We start from the raw sequence: 20,442 nt of genomic DNA, 5'->3' as shown, positions 1-20,442 counted from the left end.
CAGAGACCTTTAAAAGGTAGGTGTGTGGATCAGAAAATGAGTCAGTATCTGGTGTGGCCATCATTTGCCTCATGCAGCGCAACACATCTCCTTCGCATAGAGTTGATCAGGCTGTTCATTGTGTCCTGTGAAATTACGTCCCACTCCTCATCAATGACTGTGTGATGTGGGATATTGGAGGGAACTGGATCCAGAGCATCCAAAACATGCTCAAGGGGTGACATGTTGGATGAGTGTGCAGGCAATGGAAGAACTGGGACATTTTCAGCTTCTAGGAATTGTGTACAGATCCTGTAACATGGGGCTGTGCATTATCATGCTGAAACATGAGATGATGGTGGCGTATGAATGGCACGAGAATGGGCCTTAGGACCTTGTCACTGTATCTCTGTGCATTAAAATTGTCCATGCCTGCCTGCCCATACCATAACCCCGCCGCCACCGACACCCTGTTCACAACATTGATATCAGCAAACTGCTCGCTCACACAACGCCATACACATGGTCTGCGGTTGTGAGGCCAGTTCGACGTACTACCAAATTCTCTAAAACAACATTGGAGGTGGCTTATGGTGGACAAATTAACATTAAATTCTCTGGCACCTGCTTTGGTGGACATTCCTGCAGTCAGCAGTCAGCATGTCAATTGCATGCTCCCTCAAAACATGAGACATCTGTGGCATTATGTTGGGTGACCTGCGTGGTTTTGGTACTGGTTTCAACCCACATTTTTGCTTACAATTTGATCTGTGGACACCGTAGATCGAAGTGGCTTGCATTGAGCAATAGCCCAGGTTTCCAGCGACACAGTTGTATATTTTCTGAGTCTGTGTGATGTAGGATGTGAAATCTGAAATGACGTGAAGCTGGAATGTCCCTCCTACCATTTAATTTGCTTCTTACGACTGTCCATCAATTCCTGGCTAAATCCTACATCACAGCCACTGCACATGCCTGCAATCTTTACCCTGTAGCACAGCAGTTAGCACATTCAGAAATCAATTTATAGCCATTCATCTAAAACAATTAATAGAATTTAAACAAAAAACACTTTCTGTTTGTCATAGACACCCAAGTCTAAGGCACTGGTCTAAGGCACTGCATCTCAGTGCTAGAGGCGTCACTACAGACCCTGGTTTGATCCCAGGCTGTATCAGAACCGGCCCTGATCATGAGTCCCATAGGGAGGCACACATTTGGCCTAGCATTGTCCGAGTTATTACGGGAGGGTTTGGCTGGGGTAGGCCGTCATTGTAAAATAAGAATTTGTTCATAACTGACTTGCGTAGTTAAATAACAAAAAAATAGCCGGACAAGAGTAATATGAGATGAAAGGCGAGTTCAGGAAGCCAAGCTAGAGCTCTGTGATACGTTCACAGCAATGGGGGCAGACGTTTTGATCAGAAAATATGCACATTTTCTCTATCACTAAACATACAAATATGTATTTTACAGCTATATATATAAGGTGAAATCTTCTAGTTAGTCATTGTATAAATGGATTATTCTATCTTTAGATGCCATACAAGTCATTTCAAGCCTTATTCATACAGTGTTGTTGAATAGGAAATAAATCATATGCAGTATAATATTTCATGTATGTATGTATCATGTTTGTACTGTGCACCTCAAAAGTGACTACACCTCAGCAATGTATTACACTTTCTTACCATAAAGATGATATTTGAACCTTTCTTGGAGTATACAGCATTACTAGTTATTGTTTATGGCCATCTCATGATTAACATTTCTTTTAAATAAAGCAATTACTTTTGGGGATTAAGTCGATTACATTTTCGATTACATGTAGGTACATTTAACTGCTACTGATACAGCCAATCTTGACTTTGTAGTTGTGGTAACTCGTGGAAACTGAGGTTTGGGGTTCAGAAGTCAATGAGATAAGTGAAAAATAATTCCTTAGTTGTTAACTTTCTTGAAATCTAAAGGCACAACCGAATTTCTAGCCTATGTCTTAAGTAGTTGAACATCTTATTACTCCAACCTCGTGAAACTGACACGTTTTCATTTTAGCCAAAATAAATTTTATATAGGGTGTCCAATCAAAAACGCATATTTTATTTTTCTTATTTTTCTTTGGTAGCATGGCGTTCGCACATTTTGTTTGTGCATGCCGCCACCTACTGTGCGGTAGTGTGTAGTCAATTACGTTCTATTTCGTGATACAAAAATGTTAAAGGACGGGGGGAAAGGAAAACATTGCAACACCAACTAACCCTACGCCTATATACCACTATTCATTTCAAATTAATATCACCACCCCATTCGACTACTTTGACCCTAACTGATTCTACACCAGGCCGACAGCCTGGGAGGGCAGGACCCTTTCGTTCAACACACGTTGTTGCTCTTCTGCAGTAAAACCTCGTATACCCATGTACTATTCTGCAGCTGAGCTAGCTTCGCTGATTAAACAGTACCCGACTTCTTTTCTACCCTGGCCCGAGACTGCATATGGATCAGCCAAAAGGCAGGGATCTACTTTCTCCCAAAATCTCACTCCCACTCACCCCTTTGCATGACCATCAGGCTCGGATTTGGAGGTCGTCACAACACTTGCCACCACAGGTAATTCATCCTCACTCTTGTCAGGTTCCATTTCTGAGCCATCAGCGACAGCAGAATACGTTTTTTACTTGGCGCCATTCTTCCCCAACACACATCTTCCCACTGCATTTGGCTGTTCTCCTTCTTCCTCGTTTTCCATGACCACGTTTATGCGTTCACCACTCTTTTGCCGTGCCTTCTTCCGCTGTACACACTGATGCCGTTTCTCCAAAACCCAACTTCGGTTTCTTAACCCTATTTTTAAGTCTGGCTATTTCTGGCCTCTCTGTGCTTCTCTTATATCGTAAGCCTCATCCAGCAACCAAACGCATCTTTTGACGAATGGGTAAAATAATGAATTAATTGTGTAGATAATAAAGTTATTGGAGTTTTTATGCATGTATGATGGTCAGAATTAGGGTGACTAAATCAATGGAGGCCGGAGAAATAGTTGTCTGTCATGGTTGAAGTGTACCTATGATGAAAATTACAGGCCTCTCATCTTTTTAAGTGGGAGAACTTGCACAGTTGGTGGCTGGACATATGCAGTGCATTCGGAAAGTATTCAGACCCCTTGACTTTTTCCACATTTTGTTACATTACAGCCTAATTTTAAAATTGATTAAATTGTTTTTTCCCTCATCAATTTACACACAATACCCCATAATGGGAAAAAAACAGTTTTTTGCTTTGTTTTTGCTTGGTGAAATAGCTGTGCGTCACTGCACAGCTATTTTCAGGTCTCTCCAGCGATGTTTGATTGGGTTCAAGTTTGAGCTCTGGCAGGGCCACTCAAGGAAATTCAATGACTTATCCCGAAGCCACTCCTGCCTTGTCTTGGCTATGTGCATAGAGTTGTTGTCCTGTTGGGGGGTGAACCTTCGCCCCAGACAGAGGTCCTGAGCGCTCTGGAGCAGGTTTTCATCAAGGATCTCTCTGTACTTTGCTCCATTCGTCTTCCCCTCAACCCTGACTAGACTCTCAGTCCTGACCACTGAAAAACATCCCCACAGCATGATACTGCCACCACTAGGCTTCACCGTAGGGATGGTATTAGTCAGGTGCTGAGCGGTGCCAGGTTTCCTCCAGGTGTAACACTTGGCATTCAGGCCAAAGCCAGAGAACCTTGTTTCTCGTGATCTGAGAGTCTTTAAGTTCCTTCTAGCAAACTCCAAGCGGGCTGTCATGTGCCTTTTACTGAGTAGTGGCTTCCGCCTGGACACTCTACCATAAGGCCTGAATGGTGGAGTGCTGCAGAGATGTTTTTCCTTCTGGAAGGTTCTCCCATCTCCACAGAGGAACTCTGGAGCTCTGTCAGAGTGACCATCGGGTTCTTGGTCACCTCCCTGACCAAGGCCCTTCCCCCCGATTACTCAGTTTGGCTGGCCGGAGCTCTACACACAATACATTCCAATTAATGGCTTGGTTTTTGCTCTGACATGCACTGTCAACTGTGGGACCTTATACAGACATTGTGTGCCTTCCAAATCATGTTCAATCAATTAAATTTACCACAGGTGGACTCCAATCAAGTTGTAGAAACATCTCAAGGATGATCAATGGAAACAGGATGCACCAATTTCAAGTCTCATTGCAAAGGGTCTGAATACTTATGTAAGGCTTATAATAATATGAATACAATGTTTGTCTATGCTGTTTTTTCACCTTTCAACCTATAATGTCTATAGATGCAGGGTATACACTTGAACAATTAAGTGCAGTAAGCCTATGTGGTTTTTGTGTAGTCCCTTTGTTCAATTACGGATTAAATATTATTATGCTATTATTAGCCTAATAGAGTGGTGAGTAGGAGCAGTGATCCCTGCATTCCGCTCTGTGTGTGTTGAAGATGGAGTGTCCTTGAGTGAAGCAGTCAGGCAGCAACATGGCAGAGACGAGTCTGTGCACGTGAGCTCAGCCTTCTGGCACTGAGCAGGTGTGTCCTGTCTCACACACACACACACGCACACACACTTTATTTGAATCCACCAATCAAATGTACATTTAAAAAATATTGAAACATGCATGGTCACTCAAGGGTTCAGAAAGCACCTCCTTTTCCAAACAGCCAGGCTGTCCACGACAGCTGAAATAGAGCAATACCTAGCCAACTGCCTTGTCCTAGTCTTGGTAGGCCTGCAATCTGGAGGCCATGCACTGCAAGCCTGTGTATGTGTCCAAGACTGTAAAATATCAGCGTCGCCAGCCTGCACCTACACCCGATGCTGTCCAAGCGTGCAACGAGGGGCTGTTGTGGGCAAAGGCCTTCTCCATGTAGCCATCAAATGAGCAGCCCACTTCCAAAATGAGCACCTCCCTCTGGCCACCCCCCACAACAGCAACAACATCTGGTGTATTTGGCACACAGGAAAACACATCATTATCAACATCAAACCAGCTTCCTGTTACGCATGAATGTTTATTGATGTGTGCTGTTGGTGACCAAGACTATTCCTAGAGCTGGCAGCCCAGCCAAACTGAGCAATCGGGGGAGAAGGGCCTTGGTCAGTGAGGTGAATAAGAACCTGATGATCACTCTGACAGAGCTCCAGAGTTCATCTGTGGAGATGTGAGAATCTTCCAGCAGGACAACCAGCTATGCAGCACTCCACCAATGAGGCCTTTATGGTAGAGTTGCCAGACGGAAGCCACTTCTCAGTAAAAGGCACACGACGGCCCGCTTGGAGTTTGGCAAAAAGCACCTAAAGACTCACAGACCATGAGAAACAAGATTCTCTGGTCTGACGAAACCAAGATTGAACTCTTTGGCCTGAATGCCAAGCGTCATGTCTGGAGGAAACCTGGCACCATCCCGAACGGTGAAGCATGGTGGTGGCAGCATCATGCGGTGGAGATGTAATTCAGCGGCAGGGACTGGGAGACTAGTCAGGATCAAAGCAAAGATGAACGGAGCAAAGTACAGAGAGATCCTTGATGAAAACCTGCTCGAGAGCGCTCAGGACCTCAGACTGGGGCGAAGGTTCACCTTCCAACAGGACTACAGCTCAAAGCACACAGCCAAGACAACGCAGGAGTGGATTCGGGACAAGTCTCTGAATGTCCTTGAATGGCCCAGCCAGAGCCCGGACTTGATCGAACATCTCTGGAGAGACTAGAAAATAGCTGTGCAACGACGCTCCCCATACAAGCTGTCAGAGCTTGAAAGGATCTACAGAGAAGAATGGGAGAACTCCCCAAATGCAAGTGTGCCAAGCTTGTAACGTCATACCAAAGAAGACTCGAGGCTGCAATTGCTGCCAAAGGTGCTTCAAGAAAGTACTGAGTAAAGGGTCTGAATACTTATTAAATGTTATATTTCCGTATTTTTATTTCTTAAAACCTGTTTTTGTTTTGTCATTATGGGGAATTGTGTGTAGATTGATTTAAATCAAGTTTAGAATAGGCTGTAACCTAATAAAATGTGGAAAAAGTCAAGGGTTCTGAAAACTTTCCGAAGGCACTGTAAATCACTTGGTGCTGATATCCTAGTGTTTTTACAGTCTTTTATGTCCAACAATGAACATAAAAAAATATATTTTTAAGTTAAATAATAATAATAATATTTTGCTCAGAAAACTGGATGGGCCAAATAAAACTGCCTTCGGGCCGCTAAGTTGGGGAACTGATGTCCATGGATATGTTTGTGTGCACAGTGGTGTCTTACGGCTTCTTTCTCTCCTGAGGTCTGATTGTGGGTTATGTTGGAGATGGAAACTTACCCTGTATAATGGTTATGTACCCCTAATGACCAGGATGAGGTCACTAGAGTTCACTGAGAGACTGGCCAGGTACTGTACGTCTCTCTTTCCTCTATATTTTCTCCCTAGTTTTTCCTACCACGTCATTGATCGGCCCCTTGTACCTCACCATGGAACTCATTCTCTCTTATCCCTGTCTTCATATTTCTCTGTTTCTCTCTCACTCTGTAGAAAAGCAGTGGCACTGGACGGGACATGGACATGGAAGCACGGGGTGGGCCTGGGAAACGAGTGTTGCTTCGTGAGGAGATGGGACCCCTTGCCATGGAGGTCATGCAGGGCCTCAAGGCCACTTTGGACCCCAATAACCTAATGAATCCTGGGAAGGTTTTGAAGCTATCACCTTATCACAGAGCACTGAATAAATGAATGAAGTGTACAGTACTACTTAGGGATGCAATACCTCTGTCTGCCACCGGGTGTCAGGCGTTTGGTATTGTAATGACCTGACTCGATCATACATGAACAATTGTCCAGACAGAGGCTTGAGTTTACGAATTGACGGTTTATTACACCAACTTTACACAGGCTACTGTTTGGGCCGTAGCACACGCCAAATAGATGACAGATAACCCACAAGCCAATCGTGACCTTCTCTTGTGAAACCCAGACGTAAGAGAGAGAGAACAAAGGCTGAACCTGGTCTTAACTTCCAATGCTCCACCCCCCTGCCCAACCCCCCTCCACGCCACTCCGCCAACCACCAGGATGCCCGGCATCAGAACATTCCAGGCATTCCCGTGATTGGCAGATAGCAGGTTGATTGACAGGTCGGACCCCGCGAACACCGGGTACTGGTCAGTACAACACAACCACCTCCTAGCCTAACACATAACACACAGCTGTCTGTGCGGGTCGCTACAGTATACTTGTTTTTGTAGCGTGAGTGACTGACTAGTCCCAAGGGCAAATTGTGTATTATTGTCTGTCCTCTGTTTATCCTCTTAAGTTCCTCAGAATAAAATGCTTCTTTAGATTTTACTACAATATAACTGTATGGCTTGAAATTATTTATTGACTACTTGTAATTAACTAAATCCATCGGTTTCATTTGGTTTCTGCTCTATTTTGTGCCGTTGATATGTGCATACTGTACTTCAACTGTAAATGGCCCCTTCTGATAGAGACTTAAGTATTTATTTATATTGCAATGGTGAAGTTGCTCATGTCTCTAAAGATATCTTCTTACAATCTTATTTTCTCAGTGGTGACATGTGTTGAGACAAGCCAATGAGACTAGAGAAAAACAACCCAGGCTTTATGCAACAGAGCAGTAACACCTGTAAGTAGTCACAGGAGTGATCCCAGTTTTCTCCTCAAGATAATCCATCAATCTATTCAGGACTGAAGAGAACACAGCTTTTGCCTTTTAACATTAGCTGATGGGTCAACAAAGTAGCTTAATGACAAGCATTAGCACACCATTATTTATTGAGTAGATTTGTTAAACCTGAATCTAGTTAAGGAAATTACATGAAAAAGCATGTTTATTTTGTCATTTATTTATTATTATTATTATATATATATATTTTTTTAATATATATATATATATATATATATATATTTATATACAGTACCGGTCAAACGTTTGGACACACCTACTCATTCCAGCTTTTTTCTTTATTTTACAAATTTTCTACATTGTAGAATAATAGTGAAGACATCAAAACTATGAAATAACACATATGGAATCATGTAGTAACCAAACAAGTGATGGAAAAAAAATCTAAATATATTTGAGATTCTTCAAAGTAGCCACCCTTTTCCTTGATGGTAGTATTGCACGCTCGTGGCATTCTCTCAACCAGCTTTTCTTCATGTTTTTAATTTTTTTTTAACCTTTATTTAACTAGGCAAGTCAGTTACAAACAAATTCTTATTTACAATGACGGCCTACCCTGACCTAACCCGGACGATGCTGGGTCAATTGTGCGCCGCCCTATGGGACTCCTAATCATGGCCAGATGTGATACAGCCTAGAATCGAACCAGGGACTGTAGTGACGCCTCTTGCACTGAGATGAATTGCCTTAGACAGCTGGGCTGGAGCCCAAGCTTCATGAGGTAGTCACCTGGAATGCATTTCAATTAACAGGTGTGGAATTTCATTCCTTCTTAATGAGTTTGAGCCAATCAGTTGTGTTGTGACAAGGTAGGGGTGGTGTACAGAAGATAGCCCTATTTGGTAAAATACCAAGTTCATATTATGGCAAGAACAGCTCAAATAAGCAAAGATAAACGACAGTCCATCATTACTTTAAGTCATGAAGGTCAGTCAATCCGGAACATTTCAAGAACTTCAAGTGTAAAAACCATCAAGCATCAAATGCTTCACAGAGTTCAAGTAACAGACACATCTCAACATTAACTGTTCAGAGGAGACTGTGTGAATCAGGCCTTCATTGTCAAATTGCTGCAAAAAAAACACTACTTAAGGACACAAATAATAAGAAGAGACTTGCTTGGGCCAAGAAATATGAGCAATGAACATTAGACCAGTGGAAATCTGTCCTTTGGTTTGATGAGTCCAAATGTTTGATTTTTGGTTCCAACCGCCGTGTCCTTGTGAGATGCAGAGTAGGTGAACGGATGATCTCTGCAGGTGTGGTTCCCACTGTGAAGCATGGAGGAGGAGGTGTGATTGTGTGAGGGGGCTTTGCTGGTGACACTATCCGTGATATATTTAGAATTCAAGGCACACTTAACCAGCATGGTTTACACAGCATTCTGCAGCGATAAGCCATCCCATCTGGTTTGCGCTTAGTGGGACTATCATTTGTTTTTATAATAATAATAATTTTCAACTGGACAATGACCCAACACACCTGCAGCCTGTAAGGGCTATTTGATCAAGAAGGAGAGTGATGGAGTGCAAAGCTGTCATCAAGGCAATGGGTGGCTATTTTGAAGAATCTAAAATATACATTTACATTACATTTAAAATATAAAACATATATTGATTTATTTAACACTTGTTTGGTTACTGCATGATTCCATATGTGTTATTTGTAGGTTTTGACGTCTTCACTATTATTCTACAGTGTATAAAATAGTACAAATAAAGAAAAACCCTTGAATGAGTTGCTGTGTCCAAACTTTTGACTGGTACTGTGTATATATCATTATCAGTATTCATCCCACAGATTGCACATCAAAATCATCAAACAATTAGTTGGTACCTCCAAAACAGGCACCCATTCACATCCTTGGAAAAAAAGTCATCTCAAAACATTAAATAAAATCAAGGTATATGGCCCTTTAGCAGAGTCGGGCAGGGATACAGTTAGCAGGAGACATGAATATGTATAGTATACTCTATCATAACTGACTAGTAGTCTGTCTTCCCTGTGTTCCTTGTTCAGTTGAAGCTTGGTGGTTGTCTGCTTGCTAATGAATTGTTTATATTGGCCTCACAGGTACTATATTCTCTACATTTTCACCCTACAGAAATTGAAAAAATATTCACCCATTTGTTGAGCTATGTTCGTTGTTTTCTTCCAGAATAATCATTCTGTTATTCTTTATACACTAGAGGCATTCTGAAGAGTAATGTATGTTCTCTGACAGATTTGCGAAAACAAATCTTGTTAAATGTGAATAAATAAGTTATAACCCCGGAATAGCTCCACGATGTGACTGTCATTTAGGTCTTTAATACGTCCATTACATTAAGTCACATCAGCCAACACAACCAGAGAGGACCTGACCTATTTCATCAGAAAACATGTGGGGCACAGACAGTAGCTTAGACCAAGAGGCATCACACATACACACACATGAACACACTCAAGGCCCTTACAGGGAAATGACTAATTCTGGTCAGCGTTTCCCCATCGCAGCAAAAACCTGGTGGACAAAAACAAGGAGAAAGAGTGTGTATGTCATGTCGATTTTATGTAACTGTAAACATTAGCAAAATAAAGGGAGCAATACCACATTCACACAGGGAAAATGGACATCTAAATTGTAAACATTTCAAACACAGACCAACACATAGTATTGTCTCAGACTTCTATTTGACCCTTTAGCAAATCAGGCTCTCACACTACAGAGATGGCTGCATCATCACCCCAACCTCAACCACACCACATGTATGCTTACGGACGTCATCCTCACAGCCCCAGAACATAGAAAAACATAAACCAACGACCCTCAACAGTCCCCCACGACACATAAGCACACTCACACACATTCACCCACCACCAAGCATAAACGACGTACCCCTCCACACACTAACGCACACAGAACAAGTGTAGTCTGACTGATATTTTCACTGCCCCGACACATATAGAAGCATTGTCTACACCCCTCCCCACACCACCCCACACACACACACACACACACACACACACACACACACACACACACACACACACACACACACACACACACACACACACATAACCCAAACAGAAACCTACATAGACAGACCCTGCCTGCCACACCAATGTTGCACTTCACACATCGCTGCTCCACCTCAAAGTAAAGACTAAGACAAGTGCATGTCTCTTCAACTAATGATTGGGTGGGTGGGTGCTGTAACTGGAGGAAAGCCTTTTGTTGCATTACCAGACAACGTCCTGGGAGTCTACCCTGCCCTGGCACACAGGGTTCATCCAGCCCTATTCTTCATCTTTATCTTCATTATCCTCCTCTGTCTCTTCCTGATGAAGGCCATGAGATGGCTGGATCCAGATTAATGATATGGAGCCAGGCAGGGCCAAACTCAGGAGGCAAAATGGAAGGCAGAGCAGAGCAAGGGCCAGACCCCCGGAGGAGCCCAGAGAGGACCAGGCCATGTGGCGTGGTGACTGGCTGGCTGGGGGCCAAGCAGCCAGGTGAGGCAGTTGGCCTGGAGGGATGGTCAGCCTAGTTGGGCCAACATAGGGACTGGCAGTTAGCAGCCTTTAGGGCTAGGCGGGAGGTGGCAGGGAGGAGGGGCACTCTTTTATGCATGTGGAAGTGAAAGTATAGATTGATAGATCAATTGATAGATAGGTTGTTTTGATTGTTTAGTTTTTTGGTTACTTCAGTGTCCAGATATCCATGATAGGAACATAAAGTGTCCTGATAGATAAAGAGAGAAATGGAGGGGAGATGTTAACCATACATTAAAGTGGATACACAAAGACAGTTCAGAAGGTTATTTCGAGTGCATAATTTACGCTTACAGTATGCTCTAGCTTCAAACTGACTAAGAATGTGAGTTTTATTGAGGGTGGTCGTATGTGTGCGTACTGCGTATGCATTATGCAGCGAGTGAGTGAGCTATGTGGATCATAATGTTCTTTGAAACACCTCGTGTCACCAGTCTCCTGTGTGGAAGAAAAGGAGGTGAGGAGATGCTCTCACCTTGAACAGTAGGAGTAGGAGCACAGAGGTCAGTCAGTCTGAAGGATGCTCAGGGCAGGAACGATTGATCTCAAACCAGGAGTCTATACAGCTGAACAGAAAGAGGAGAAAACCCACCATCATCACATGAATGCACATATCTCTCTGGCCTTAGCTACAGTACATCGCTGGGGCCTAAATGTATTGCCCCACTGAGTATAATTAATCTAGTGGTCATTTCAGGCTGTGTGTAATCCTGTGAGCCTGCGTGCATATTGTACAGTCAGGATCAGGAACTGAGCTCAGTCTGAAGGTGTGTCCTAAAATGGCACCCTATTTCCTGTGGCAACCTACTTTTGACCAGAGCCCCCAATTGACCCTAATCAAAAGTAGTTCACTATATAAGGGACAGCGTGCCATTTGAGTAGTCCCACCGTCTCACCTTTTGTGGTAGATGCAGAGGCACGGCAGTCTGGCGATGGTGTTTCCTTGCTGCAGCTCCTCCAGACAGATTACACACTCCCCGGCATCCCTGGCCAGCACGTCATCTGGAACACACACACAAACACACAAACACAGGCAAGCAGGTACACATACACACAAACACACAAAAGAAAACACAAGACAACCGTGAGCGGCAATGACACATCATCAAATTGTACCTAATATGAAATAGCAAAGGCAGTGAGGCAGTGGCACATCAAGATCAACAACAAATCTGTAAATTACTATAGGCTTTACAACTACAGCAGCAATAGAACAGAAATACCAGAATAGAACAGAGCAAAAGACACACAGCTGGGGACTAGTCAGATGGAAGAGCATCTAGTCGGTGCGTCAGAAAGAAAGAAATAAACAGCAGGGGCAGCATTGAACACAGTCTAGTCTGGACCAACAAATCAAAATCAAATCACATTTTATGTCACATGCACCGAATACAACAGTGAAATGCTTACTTACAAGCCCTTAACCAACAATGCAGTTTTTAAAAAATATTTTTAAAATGCCTGAAAAGAAACAGATTATTAAAGAGCAGCAGTAACATAACAATAGTGAGGCTATGTACAGGGGGGTACCGGTACAGAGTCAATGTGCGGGGGCATCGACTACGCAAGGTAATTGAGGTAATATGTACATGTAGGTAGAGTTATTAAAGTGACTATGCATAGATAATAACAGAGAGTAGCAGCAGCGTAAAAGTAAGGGGGGGAAAGGCAAACAGTCTGGGTGGCCATTTGATTAGATGTTCAGGAGTCTTAAGGCTTGGGGAAAGAAGCTGTTTAGAAGCCTCTTGGTCCTAGACTCAACAAAAACCTCAATTGAGTTCAGATTTCTTGATTTATCTTAGAATAATTCTGACTATTTGAGGAAATCTTATTGGCTATGTGGTTGCTATAGTGCCTCAAGAGGGACAAACAGTAATATTGCTGATTTTTTCTCATTTTTCAAGCAAAGTTATTTTAAGATAGTATTTTGTATTTGTATTTATGGACTATGGATCTATGGATCCCCATTAGTTCCTGCCAAGGCAGCAGCTACTGTTCTTGCGGTCCCAAAAAATTAAGGCAGTTATACAATTTTAAAAACATTACAATACAATTCACAACAGATTTCACAACACATTAAGTGTGTGCCCTCAGGCCACTACACTATGACAGACCTCTCCCTATCTTAGCTACTGTTGCATCAAAATGTTTTGACCATGACCGTTTACAATTCAGGGTTACTCCAAGCAGTTTAGTCTCCTTAAAGTGAACTGTTAGCTAGCCAGCTAACGTTAGCTGGCTGGCTCGCTAGCTAACATTATATGTATGATCTTATTATTCGTATCTCAGTGCTATTTGCTTGGCTAGTTATAGCCTAATGTTAGCTAGCTAACATTGAACCTGGTTGGTTAGCTACCTGCAGATTCATGCAGGGTAGTAACGTCATGAATTGAGATGATGGTTTATTGTTTACCTAGCTAGCTAGCTACATGTCTTAACAAAAGACTCCACTATGCAAGTAACCATTTTGGGTGTGTTCGTAAAGTCAGTCTGGCCACCTACTCCGATTTCAGAGCACTCTCGTCTGAATGTGCCAGAGCGCAGAATATGGCCATACGGACAATCTGACAGCACAGTTGCAGTCACCAATGCTCAGGATAACATAACAACAGCCTAACCAGTTCTGCTATGGAGAGTAATGTTCAGTGAGCTATTCTCTCATTTGTGTCTGGAAGTAGCTAGCAAGTTAGCCAGTTAGCTTGGGTGCTTGTACAGAAAGCCCTGATCATCTTGGCCATGTTCTGTTATAATCTCCACCCGGCACAGCCAGAAGAGGACTGGCCACCCCACATAGCCTGGTTCCTCTCTAGGTTTCTTCCTAGGTTTTGGCCTTTCTAGGGAGTTTTTCCTAGCCACCGTGCTTCTACACCTGCATTGCTTGCTGTTTGGGGTTTTAGGCTGGGTTTCTGTACAGTACTTTGAGATATCAGCTGATGTACAAAGGGCTATATAAATACATTTGATTTGATTTGATCAACCCTTAAAGACATGGGCTGGCTAAATCTTAAGAGGGTGTGAACGATGCTGAATTGGATGTAGAGAGAGAAGAGCTCTCCAGTTGGTACCAAAACATTCAAAGGCCATTTTCTTAAAAGTGAGGTTACTAGTTTATCAACTTTCAAAGCAGAATTACTTTCCCATTGATTGTCAAATGCAGTGTATGATATAACATTTTGTAGCTCTATGTTTCTGTTTTATAAAAACAAAACACAATTTCAAATGTTTCTACATAAGACTGAATCAAGGCAGTCGGTCACACATTATGCCCATCCTTTGGAACTTTGGTTTTCCTAGATATGGCTACTCAATTATGATCACTACATCTGATGGATTTGGATACTGCTTTAGAGAGGATTTCTGCAGCATTAAAGATTTGATTAATACATGTGGATGATTTAATTCCTGTACTGTTTGTAAATACCCTAGTAGGTTGACTGATAACCCGAACCAGGTTGCAGGCACTGGTTACAGTTTGATGAAAGCCAGTCAATATTTAGGTCACCCAGAAAATATACCTCTCTGTTGATATCACATACATTATCAAGTATTTCACAGATATCATCCAGATACTGACTATTAGCACTTGGTGATCTATAGCAGCTTCCCACAAGAATGAGCTTCAGGTGAGACAGGTGAACCTCTAGCCATATTACTTCAACAGCATTTAACATGAGATCCTCTCTAAGCTTTACAGGAACATGACATGAACATACACAGCAACACCTACACTATTGGCATTCCTGTCTCTTCTGCAGATGTTATAACCATGTATTCCTACCATTGTATCATCAAAGGAATTATCTAAGTGGGCTTCAGAGATAGACAGTATATGAATGTTATCGGTTACTAGCAAGTTATCGATTTCATGAATGAGGCTCCACATGTTAATTTTAGGAATGACAGGGTCAATCAGGGGAGTTAGAGGGACATAAATTAGATTACTTACATTATGACTGCCAACGCCCCTCGGACAATGTACATTTGCAGCAGCACTATGACAACTCAGCAACACAATAGTAGGGATTATCTGAGCAGGTCTTGGGTCACAGATAAGTCATTGGCTGCATTCCAAACACTTAAAAGACACACCATCTCCCCTCAGCCCTCAAATTAAGTAGGCACTTCTGATGACGTACCATGACGTCTGACGAGTTTACACTTGCAGGGTAAGGGGTGTGGGAGGAAGGAAGGAATTTTAAATAGACCACCCTTGCCCGGAAATTCGTCCCTTGTTCGTCCCGCGACGATTGTGTTTTCAGTCACCGGTAGCTTGTGGGTGCTTTATATGTGCTACAGTCAATTATGATTGCATGTCTACTAATATTAACTATATAATTATTCATATACGCCTACTGTATGATAGCTAGCAAATTAATTAGCTAGCCTGCCTAGCTGGAACTTCTGAAGAAGGAAAATGTTTTATTTCTACAATTTCCAAAAGATAACCAAACAAAAACACAACTTTTACTAGATGTGTTTGTGCCGTCATGTGTACTAGTAGCACAATTTATTTACATTTGTTTTTACTTACACTTGTATCTTGACTTCTCCATATTGACGTTGAGGTTTTAAGTCTTAGTGGATGTACAATCATCGCAAATTTAATTATGGGCCGTTTCAGTCACCGAAGTGAACATAATTGTACACTCGCAAACTTGATTCAAAACGAGGGCTGAGGGGCTTACGTTGCGAACTTCACTTGCTTGGCTAATCATTTGGACTGACGACAAAGATGATTATGGGGATTCCCCCAATGGCATAAGTCGAGGGTAAGTGGACGAGCGTGTGTCTCTTACACGTTTGAAACGCAGCCACTGTCTCAATGCAGCCTTGAAATGCATGGACAGGGTCTAGGAGCGAAGATGATTTGGATTTACTCCTTAGTATGCGAGGCACAGACGTTCACTTCGCCTTGTCGAGTTCTGCTAGGAGCAAACCGAACCTAGTATTCAGGCGCCTTTACACAGTGCCATCACCACATCATTGTTTGGCTTGTAGACCCAACATGGCTCACAGTTATTGTCTCTGTGCACAGGAAGAACCCGGAGACTGTGCTGTGCTGTGCTGTGCTGTGCTGTGCTGTGCTGTGCTGCCCATTATAAAAAATACACATGAAAACATCACAAAAAAATAAAGAAGAAACATTTGTTGTTGAAATTTTCAAGAGTCAGATGTGGGTTGACACGTGTTAAGTTTTTCCCCTACTTCAAGCTACATCTGGTCTCCCATCCAGGGACTGACCAGGACTGCCCCTAAGTAGCTGGAGAAAAGCAAACACTCTCAAATCCATAGACTAAGCTGTGGATGCAAGGACTGACCTTCTACGATATCGAAATTCTAGTTTTAACCATCGTTATTTTACACTATACAGTGTTTGTTTACATTTACTTTACTTTGTTGCCAAACTATGTTGCCATTTGAACATGATCCATTAACCTGCCCCCCAAAATGATTCTGTCCACTGTTCCACGAATGTCCCTCAAAATCATTCCCTGGTCGTGCATTTGGGCTTTTTAGATGTTCCTACCCTAACTCCACCAGTGGAAATCATCTTTTCACATGTGGGGAGAATAACATTATTTCAACCCCACATGTGCATCTGCAATTCCACATGTGAAAGTGAGATTTTCAAGTGTGGACTTTTCTTACATGTGAAATGGAAAATTGGATTTTCACATGTGAATTTGAAAATCACAGTTATAGAATTGCAAGTTAACATATGAAAAATAATATTTGCAGTTTCACGTGTAAGAAAACTCCCTTTGAAAATCTAACTTTCACATGTGGAATTGCAGATGCACATGTGGGTTGGAATTGCAGATGCACATGTGGGTTGGAATTGCAGATGCACCTGTGGGTTTGGAATTGCAGATGCACATGTGGGTTGGAATTGCAGATGCACATGTGGGTTGGAATTGCAGATGCACCTGTGGGTTTGGAATTGCAGATGCACATGTGGGGTTGGAATTGCAGATGCACTATGTGGGTTGGAATTGCAGATGCACATGTGGGTTGGAATTGCAGATGCACCTGTGGGTTTGGAATTGCAGATGCACATGTGGGTTGGAATTGCAGATGCACATGTGGGTTGGAATTGCAGATGCACCTGTGGGTTTGGAATTGCAGATGCACATGTGGGTTGGAATTGCAGATGCACATGTGGGGTTGGAATTGCAGATGCACCTGTGGGTTTGGAATTGCAGATGCACATGTGGGGTTGGAATTGCAGATGCACATGTGGGTTGGAATTGCAGATGCACATGTGGGTTGGAATTGCAGATGCACATGTGGGTTGGAATTGCAGATGCACCTGTGGGTTTGGAATTGCAGATGCACATGTGGGTTGGAATTGCAGATGCACATGTGGGTTGGAATTGCAGATGCACCTGTGGGTTTGGAATTGCAGATGCACTTGTGGGTTGGAATTGCAGATGCACATGTGGGGTTGGAATTGCAGATGCACCTGTGGGGTTGGAATTGCAGATGCACATGTGGGTTGGAATTGCAGATGCACATGTGGGTTGGAATTGCAGATGTACATGTGGGGTTGGAATTGCAGATGCACTTGTGGGTTTGGAATTGCAGATGCACATGTGGGGTTGGAATTGCAGATGCACCATGTGGGTTTGGAATTGCAGATGTACATGTGGGTTTGGAATTGCAGATGCACCTGTGGGGTTGGAATTGCAGATGCACATGTGGGGTTGGAATTGCAGATGCACATGTGGGTTTGGAATTGCAGATGTACATGTGGGTTTGGAATTGCAGATGTACATGTGGGTTTGGAATTGCAGATGTACATGTGGGTTTGGAATTGCAGATGTACATGTGGGTTTGGAATTGCAGATGTACATGTGGGTTTGGATGTACATGTGCAGATGTACATGTGGGTTTGGAATTGCAGATGTACATGTGGGGTTGGAATTGCAGATGTACATGTGGGTTTGGAATTGCAGATGTACATGTGGGTTTGGAATTGCAGATGTACATGTGGGGAATTGCAGATGTACATGTGGGGTTGGAATTGCAGATGTACATGTGGGTTTGGAATTGCAGATGTACATGTGGGGTTGGAATTGCAGATGTACATGTGGGTTTGGAATTGCAGATGTACATGTGGGTTTGGAATTGCAGATGTACATGTGGGGTTGGAATTGCAGATGTACATGTGGGTTTGGAATTGCAGATGTACATGTGGGTTTGGAATTGCAGATGTACATGTGGGTTGGAATTGCAGATGTACATGTGGGTTTGGAATTGCAGATGTACATGTGGGTTTGGAATTGCAGATGTACATGTGGGTTTGGAATTGCAGATGTACATGTGGGTTTGGAATTGCAGATGCACCTGTGGGGTTGGAATTGCAGATGTACATGTGGGGTTGGAATTGCAGATGTACATGTGGGTTTGGAATTGCAGATGTACATGTGGGTTTGGAATTGCAGATGTACATGTGGGTTTGGAATTGCAGATGTACATGTGGGTTTGGAATTGCAGATGTACATGTGGGTTTGGAATTGCAGATGTACATGTGGGTTTGGAATTGCAGATGTACATGTGGGTTTGGAATTGCAGATGCACCTGTGGGTTGGAATTGCAGATGTACATGTGGGTTTGGAATTGCAGATGTACATGTGGGTTTGGAATTGCAGATGCACCTGTGGGTTGGAATTGCAGATGTACATGTGGGTTTGGAATTGCAGATGTACATGTGGGTTTGGAATTGCAGATGTACATGTGGGTTTGGAATTGCAGATGTACATGTGGGGTTGGAATTGCAGATGTACATGTGGGTTTGGAATTGCAGATGTACATGTGGGTTTGGAATTGCAGATGCACCTGTGGGTTGGAATTGCAGATGCACATGTGGGTTGGAATTGCAGATGCACCTGTGGGTTTGGAATTGCAGATGCACATGTGGGTTGGAATTGCAGATGCACATGTGGGTTGGAATTGCAGATGCACCTGTGGGGTTGGAATTGCAGATGTACATGTGGGTTTGGATGCACCTGTTGCAGATGTACATGTGGGTTTGGAATTGCAGATGTACATGTGGGTTTGGAATTGCAGATGTACATGTGGGTTTGGAATTGCAGATGTACATGTGGGTTTTGGAATGCAGATGTACATGTGGGTTTGTGGGTTTGGAATTGCAGATGTACATGTGGGTTTGGAATTGCAGATGTACATGTGGGTTTGGAATTGCAGATGTACATGTGGGTTTGGAATTGCACATGTGGGTTTGGAATTGCAGATGTACATGTGGGTTTGGAATTGCAGATGTACATGTGGGTTTGGAATTGCAGATGCACATGTGCAGATGTACATGTGGGTTTGGAATTGCAGATGTACATGTGGGTTTGGAATTGCAGATGTACATGTGGGGTTGGAATTGCAGATGTACATGTGGGTTGTACATGTGGGTTTGGAATTGCAGATGTACATGTGGGGGAATTGGATGTATGTGGGTTTGCAGATGTACATGTGGGTTTGGAATTGCAGATGTACATGTGGGTTTGGAATTGCAGATGTACATGTGGGGTTGGAATTGCAGATGTACATGTGGGTTTGGAATTGCAGATGTACATGTGGGTTTGGAATTGCAGATGTACATGTGGGTTTGGAATTGGATGTAATGTGGGGTTGGAATGCAGATGTACATGTGGGTTTGGAATTGCAGATGTACATGTGGGTTTGGAATTGCAGATGTACATGTGGGGTGTACATTGCAGATGCACATGTGGGTTTGGAATTGCAGATGTACATGTGGGTTTGGAATTGCAGATGTACATGTGGGTTTGGAATTGCAGATGTACATGTGGGTTTGGAATTGCAGATGTACATGTGGGTTTGGAATTGCAGATGTACATGTGGGTTTGGAATTGCAGATGTACATGTGGGTTTGGAATTGCAGATGTACATGTGGGTTTGGAATTGCAGATGTACATGTGGGTTTGGAATTGCAGATGTACATGTGGGGTTGGAATTGCAGATGTACATGTGGGGTTGGAATTGCAGATGTACATGTGGGGTTGGAATTGCAGATGTACATGTGGGTTTGGAATTGCAGATGTACATGTGGGTTTGGAATTGCAGATGTACATGTGGGGTTGGAATTGCAGATGTACATGTGAGGTTGGAATTGCAGATGTACATGTGGGGTTGGAATTGCAGATGTACATGTGGGTTTGGAATTGCAGATGTACATGTGGGGTTAAAATGTGAAAGTGACTTTTTCAC

The 20,442-nt window shown here is 42.9% G+C and overlaps 2 protein-coding genes and 1 long non-coding RNA gene across 4 annotated transcripts in view; 1 reads left to right on the top strand and 2 right to left on the bottom strand.

Annotated features, from left to right (window-relative positions):
* Positions 1-4,488, bottom strand: part of LOC118400860 (SNF-related serine/threonine-protein kinase-like) — a 40,260-nt gene extending 35,772 nt beyond the window's left edge. Inside the window, exon 1 of the mRNA XM_052475030.1 lies at positions 2,532-4,488. The gene's annotated coding sequence lies outside the window, so the exon portion shown is untranslated. The remainder of the gene's footprint in view (positions 1-2,531) is intronic.
* Positions 2,135-7,716, top strand: LOC118401350 (uncharacterized). Its single transcript, XR_004829235.2, has 3 exons — positions 2,135-2,589; positions 6,252-6,356; positions 6,498-7,716. It is a non-coding gene; the product is annotated as an uncharacterized LOC118401350 (long non-coding RNA).
* Positions 7,717-7,900: 184 nt separating this feature from the next.
* Positions 7,901-20,442, bottom strand: part of LOC118401348 (E3 ubiquitin-protein ligase znrf1-like) — a 46,538-nt gene continuing 33,996 nt past the window's right edge. Inside the window, exons 3-6 of one of the 2 annotated variants that reach the window (XR_008075521.1) lie at positions 12,099-12,204; positions 11,678-11,768; positions 10,895-11,392; positions 7,901-10,171 (exon numbers count right to left, since the gene is read on the bottom strand). Coding sequence is in view for 1 of the 2 variants with exons in the window: in XM_035798775.2 (XP_035654668.1) it covers positions 11,711-11,768; positions 12,099-12,204 (164 nt within the window). In the remaining variant the exon portion in view is untranslated. Of the gene's footprint in view, positions 10,172-10,200; positions 11,393-11,677; positions 11,769-12,098; positions 12,205-20,442 lie in introns of those variants that run through there. The other variant, XM_035798775.2, reaches the window with a different exon arrangement.

Source organism: Oncorhynchus keta, chromosome 22 (genome assembly GCF_023373465.1).
Source record: "Oncorhynchus keta strain PuntledgeMale-10-30-2019 chromosome 22, Oket_V2, whole genome shotgun sequence".
In the NCBI taxonomy this organism is placed as follows: domain Eukaryota; kingdom Metazoa; phylum Chordata; class Actinopteri; order Salmoniformes; family Salmonidae; genus Oncorhynchus; species Oncorhynchus keta.
The sequence above is the reverse complement of the archived record's forward strand: the minus strand, read 5'-3'. Positions and strand labels throughout refer to the sequence as shown.